Source organism: Trypanosoma cruzi, genomic scaffold (assembly GCF_000209065.1).
Source record: "Trypanosoma cruzi strain CL Brener 1047053516963 genomic scaffold, whole genome shotgun sequence".
Classification (NCBI taxonomy): Eukaryota; Euglenozoa; class Kinetoplastea; order Trypanosomatida; family Trypanosomatidae; genus Trypanosoma; species Trypanosoma cruzi.
In genome coordinates, this window is record NW_001849256.1 from 29,424 (window position 1) to 36,063 (window position 6,640).

Here is a 6,640-nt window from a genome sequence, read left to right on the forward strand (position 1 = left end):
TTCTTCCTCTCTCGCCGAGCTCGCACCTGGATCCGCTGCACTATTGTATGGCTCCACCACGACAAATGATCTCCCTGTGGAGGTCCATCGTGCAGCAGCTGGCAGGCTCGCATCCTCATATAGAGCGGAGTGCCTTGCCACTGAAGATGGCATTATACATCTCATACCTTTTTGTCTGGAAACATCCCAATCGCCCACACGAATCCTGGTGGCAACGGACTCCCTGTTGGCAATCACACCACACACATCATCACAACCAAAAGCACCAGCAGCAGTGCAGACCGTGGGTTAACGTGACCAATTGGCGCATGCTGTACGTAAAAGAAAGCAATTAATGGCTTGACAAGGATAAGAAACACTGACAATATCGCAAAACAAAAGAAAAAAGGAAATAAAATAAAAAATCATGCGTCCACATTCTAAGCAAACCACCAATCCAAAAAAAAAAACATAATGGGTCGACTCAACCACAACAAAAATGAAACAATAAATAAAAAAAAACAAAAAGCCGAAGCGTGGGACGACCAGCGCACACACACTCTCATTGCTCCCGTAAAGCAAAACACACACACACAGGGAGAGAGAGAGAGGTCGCCCACTCAATGCAATAAAAAAAAACAGAAACAGTTACGGTGCTCCGCCCATGCAGCCAGGCAGGACGGCAGCGGTGCGTGTCGTGCAAAAGAGAGCACCAACGGGCCTGCATGGGTGTGCATGCATATATACAATGGGCACATTATGTGTGTGCCTCGTGGGGTGAGGTGAGGGCGAGAGTCCATGCAAGGGGACACACACACAGAGAGAGAAGGAAGAGTGTGTGTGCGGGCGGTGCACGGCTCTCTCTCCCTCACTCTCACGCGGCCACCACCGCAGCAGCAGCCGCACACGCAACAACAAGAAGAAGCAAAAGAGGGGAGGTGGTGTGGGAGACCGCGGTGCTGCCGTCACTGTCGCCAGTCGTCGACGTTGTATTTTTCCTGGCTGTGGCTTCGAATGGTGTTTCCTTCGGATTGGCATCTTTATTTTCATTTTGTTTTCCCTCTGCTGCCCCTGCACCATCAGCTGCTGGATCATCGTCTCCAGTTGTTTGGGTGCTGTTGGGATTTGTTATATTCGATGCTCCCGCCGCACCAGAAGATAAAATCGGCTGCTCTTGACTGCCTGCTGATATCCCCTTTGTGGCGCCGGCATCATCTTTCTTCTTTTTCTGCTCTTCATCTTCCTCCTCGTCTATCACGTCGTCATCCTTATCTTCTTCATCGTCCTCCTCTGCTTCCTCTTCTCTCTTGGCAACCTCAATCTCATCTTCTTTCCTTTTCTCCTTTTCTTGTTGCTTTTCATCCTCCTCTTCTTTCTCTTGTCCCGTTTCTTCGCTATTTTTTCCCGCCCCTGCCGTTGGTGATGTTTGCGCTCCTGGTAAATTCGTTGCCGCCCCAGCTCCGGGTAATTCTGTTACCGATAGTCCTGCTGCTTGTGACTCTGCCGATTTACCGCTTAGGCCAACTTCTCCAGCGCCACCTGTGGAATTGTTAACACTCTGATGATTATTGCCGTTACCAGACGTAATGTCTTGAGGAACTTGAGTTGGTTCAGAACATCCACCACCGCCAGCACCGCACCACAGCACGCAGAGGGCACACACCAGCAGCACACGGCCAGTCATCGTCATCGCCATCACTCCTGTCAGTTGCGTGCAGCCTTCAGCACAAACTAACAGCACGTCAACGCAGAGTGAAAGCAAAAGGAAAGACAAATCACACAGTAACACGCACCGTAAAAAACGGCAGCAGCCCTGCAGAGGAACGCACACTGACCTGCACACCAGAAGTAAAAAAGCAATACCAAAACAAAAAAAGTAGTTGAGTGCCCAACAGGAGTCTCCTCCTCCAAAAAAAATACACTTCGGCAGAATCATCATTTCATACGCCATGCAGCAATGCAGGACCGTGTTTATATGTACATGCGTACAGTACCTGCACAAGGAAAAAATTATTACTGTTCCACAAGCCCACACAACATCCCACGCATTTCATGCGGCATCCGGCCTGTCTCTCCACTCCTCCTTTTGTGTCGTCCGTGGAGCGCACAGCCGTGGGGCCTGTACCGCGTGTAGGCAACAGAAGCAATCAAGAGGGAAAACAATTCGCTCATGACGGTGCGCAGCAACTGACCATTAAGTAAAACAAAAGAAAAAGGTACTCCCATTGCTCCATGTAAACAACATTAAAAAGAACATCAAAAAGAAAGCCCGCAGGGAACGCGACACATATTCTCCGTGAGAAGTCGCAACGCCACACTCCGTGGCTCAGAACACTGCCACAACCACACACAGTCCCAAAAGCAGAAGCAGCAGTGGTGTTTCCACACACGAGGTGATACGTTCGCCGCTGCTCACCGTCGGCAGGGACAAGTCACCTTCGAACTAGACTCCTCTGCTCTCTTTAATTTTTTTGGTTAAAGAAGATGTGGTCTGTGTGGCGCTGCTGCACGCACCGCTGTTTGTGGGCTCCTTAGCGGCGGGGGCGTGTGCTCGAGGACCATCGATACAGTCCCATCGCCCGTACACATCGGTGGTATTGGACGTCATGAGGTCATTATTTTTTTTTTCCTACTCTTACCAGCGCGTCTAGCTATACAGTGCCATCTGAGTGCCGAAGAGGTGGTCGAGCAGCAAAATGAGTTTCCTGCTATGAAGCAACTGCCAATGAGAGGACTTTTCGAGGCGAAGGCCCTGTTCAATGCCCAGCCGTTGACGCACAGCCAAGGTGCCTGGACGTCCTAGAAGCAGATGGTGCAAGGTTTCCTGCGGGCCGATTGGCGTGCTTGTGGAAGCTGGCTGATCCTGCGGCAGCAGAGATCGCCGCCTGGCACTGCTGTTTAGATGCCGTGTGGCGTCTGGGTTGTGTGCGCAGTGACTTCTGTGCTGTGCGGTGCTTCTCCGTGTGGGGAAAACCATGTCACAGAAATCGCACTTGAGCTCGGGAAGCGGTGGAGGATGCTCCGGATGAAATGACCGACAGTGACTGACGAGATTCGAGAATCCCGTCAATGTGGAATCACAGTGCGGACATTTCTCCTTCCGACGGCGTGTGACGGTCCGTCTCCTTGCTGGAGAGACATCTTCCTCCCTCGCCGACGGGGGAACAGTGTCCGTCCCCGGTGCAGTTGGATCGTTGTTAGAGCGCATATATGCAGACTGTTCCGGTGAGATGTTGCAGAATCGGCATTGGTTCGTGCAATCTCTCACAGCCCAGTATAGTCGGCCCCAGAGCTCAGATCCCCGCACCTTGCGCTAGCGAGGTGAACCAGTTCCTGACGGTGGAGAACTTCCTGAGTGATCAGGTCCTTACCGCTGAGATCGGATGGCCTTGTGCCGCAAAGCAAGTAGCGATGAGTGTCTTGACGAATGGTACCACGCCACTTGTTGGTGAGCTGGGTAGTAAAACATGTCAGCAGATCCGTATGCCATAAGGTGCGATTCCTTGCTCCGTGTATTGTCCACTTTCCATAGTCTGCGTCGCATACTGATCTGCAAGCTCGTTAGCATGTACTCCACAATGTCCGTAACAAAACTGCAGGTGCACGGACCAGCCGGCACACGTCAGTGTTAAGAGACGCTGCCAGATCTGGTCCTCCGTCCAGTCGGTCTGACTGGGCGGGCCCCTGTTTAGAGCCGCTAGAAGAGACTGACTGTCCGTAACCACAAGCAGGGTTTTATGCCTGTACTGGATACGAGGGATCATCAGCCTTTCAAGGGCTAGAAGCAGCGCACGGGATTCCGTCCTGTAGCTGCATGGGCGTGCACCGCAGTTTATGCTGGCCTTTTCTATTATCTCCGATGAATTGAGGGATGAAAGCAGTATTCCAACCCTGCTGACTTAGGAACGTCGACACCGCCATCGGTCGCAAGTATCCACGAACGATGGCTGTGCAGCGCTAGAGCCTCTTCGTTGACTCTGCGCTTTTCCCGTATCAGCTCCTCTTCGTCCGTTATTGAGAGGTCTATCGGAAGTTCCACACCGATGGTGACCCGGTGAGCGGAGGCCGCAAACCAGGGAGGAATGGAGCTGCGAAAGAACCGCTCTTCGCGTGGTGAGCTCTCGGTGATGCGATAGTCCTTTGTGTATGCGTCTACGAAGGCATATAGCTCGTCCCGAGATAATGGCGAGATGCGGAAACCGGCGCGAGGCGGTGGCTCAGGCGGGGGTCTCCGCATCCAGTCCATCTGACATGCGCGTGTGTTCTCAAATATGGAGAGCCGCGCGCGCAGGCAAAGGACGTGGAGCGGCGGCATATTAGCCTCCAGTAGTTCGGATTCCGGGTCAACAGTGCTCGGAACTCCGCTGACAATGCGTCCCAGAGTTGCGTACGTCTTCTGCATCTCATTCTTCGCTGAATCCGTCGCTACTGCCCATATGAGCTCGCTGCCATAGCGTAATTTGGAGGCACCGTGTCCAATGACGAACGTGCGTCGGTCATGTGGAGATGTTCCCGCCTCTTTGTGCGCTATGCAGCGTGGCTGCGATATCCGTTGCGAAGTGGCAGCGCATTGCTTGGAGGCCGCCGCATTTAGCGTCAGTCGTGGATCGAGATCCATGCCGAGAAGCTTCGTAGTTCGCGATGCCCCCATGGTCATGACTGGGATTTGACATCCAGCCACTACCAGCGGCCACTTTCCTTCACGATCATAATCCGACTCCGTGTGCATGGAGAGTGTGAACCAAGCGGCTTCACACTTTGACGGGTTGATGGCCAGGCCATTTTCCTGACTCCACGCATGCAGTCTTTTCAAGAACCATGTTGGCAGTGGGAATGGCGTCTTCGCGGGACTGCCCCTTAACGATAATAGAGAGGTCGTCCGCATACATGTCGGCTGTGACACCCGCAAAGCTGTTCAGCAGATTGAGAAGTGGGTGTGCGTAAAGGGAGAACAAATATGGTCCCAGCACGGACCCCTGAGGAACTCCTCGCAGCATGGGACGCCGATCGCTGTGTCTGCGGCCAACTCGTGTCTTCGCGTAGCGACCACATAGAAAGTTTCTAAGCCACCTTCTACAATTCACCCCCGGAATATTAGCCAGCAAGCGACTGAGGACTCGATGATCTATGGAGTCAAAAGCCTTGCTGAAGTCAACCAACACCAGCAGGGTCCGATGGGGTCTGTAGTGGAGTTGATTGCCAATACCGCTCTTCTTGGGAAGGTTCACTTGGAAATAGTGATTTCTATTATGCTCCACTTCGTGTATCAGGTGTGCCGGCTGCATCGTCGTGGTACGCATGCTACGATATGCATACTGGTGGGGGTGTGGCGTCCACACCCAAAGCAATCCCTTCAGTACCATTTTCTCAGCAACCTTACTCACAATGGAGGTAAGGCTGATGGGTCGATATGACTCAAGCAGTTCCGGCGACTTGCCGGGTTTTAAGATTGGAACGATGGTAGCGCGTCTCCACTCAACCGGAATCGTACCGGTCGTCCAGCTGCGGTTAATGCAACGAAGAAGGAATCGAAGGCCCTTTGACGAAATATGTCGCAGTGCCTCACTGCAGACTTCATCCGGTCCGGGGGCTTGCCATACGGCGTATTACGTAGCGTAGCAAGCAGTTCCGTAGAATTAAAAGGTGCATCAAGAGGGGAGTGAAGACGAGCAACTAAACCAGATGTGGTGGCAGCTTCGTTTTTATCCTGTGGCTCAGAACTAGATGAGAGTGAAGAACCTGAAGTAAATGTAGCGGCAGACTCGTTGTTGTTCTGCTGCCTAAAAAGAAAAGAAGCATTAATGTTCAAAGATGTACTCTGTCTTTTGATGCCTTTGGAAAATCTAACTGCCTTGTGAGAGGGGTGAAATGGAAAAAAGATGTGATTGAGAGCATTCGCTGCTCTCCTTGCTGTTTTATAAGTGTGTTGACCACCTCCTAATAAAATTGATGTGGGAGATGGAAGTGATGCCTTTTTTCGTCCGGAAATGTATTTCCATGCGATTGGCTCGCCTGGATTTAACTTGCTGATGCGACGTGGATACGTGTTGCGCAAGCGCTCTCGGAGCAGGAGGAAGAATTGACTCCTTGTCCGTTGCATTTCTGCCTCACGGTCGGGCGTCGGTAACTGTAGATAGCGGGCCTTGCTGTCGGTAGCAATCCGCTCTGCCTCCATGAGAATGTCGTCCCAAAGCCTGGGACCGTCCTTGTGCATGCCGCGGGGGCAGTGTCGTCGATACGAAGTTATAAGCGCTCTCGTGAAAGCCTTAATGCCGGTGGACTGCTTTTTATAGTCGTATGCCGGAAGTTGTGCGTCGAGGTCCTTGATGAATAAATCCCACTTGCACTTCCCCCAACTGTGGAATATCCTAGGTGCCGAAGGTATGGTATCCTTAAATGCCTGATGCAGCGTGAATGTCAGCATGTAATGATCACTAAGCGGCGACACGGAAGCTGACCAATCCGACACAGTCAAATGCTTTGACCATGTCAGATCGATACAGGATCGTTCTCTTATGCCACGAGCATAAGTGATCTCACCAGGGGTGTTAACCAAGGTGAGTCCCGCATCCGTGCACAGTTCTAAAAATTCTGCAGAAACCTCGCTTGGAGAAGACTCCAGGAATGGCTCCCACTGTGGGTGATGCATGTTGAAATCCCC

The 6,640-nt window shown here is 52.1% G+C and overlaps 1 protein-coding gene across 1 annotated transcript, besides 2 other annotated features; it reads right to left on the reverse strand.

Annotated features, from left to right (window-relative positions):
• Positions 1 to 6,640: part of a sequence feature (areas merged during assembly that could not be assigned to a particular haplotype. This can correspond to areas where the two haplotypes were merged or to regions with more than two copies in the genome that were merged during assembly.) that runs on past the window's edge.
• Tc00.1047053510917.9 (mucin-associated surface protein (MASP), putative) lies at positions 854 to 1,675 on the reverse strand (the record flags this gene model as incomplete). Its single annotated transcript, XM_800388.1, has 1 exon — positions 854 to 1,675. One exon carries the CDS (start codon positions 1,673 to 1,675, stop codon positions 854 to 856), a length of 822 nt encoding a protein of 273 aa, XP_805481.1.
• Positions 1,197 to 1,372: a sequence feature (CT-rich).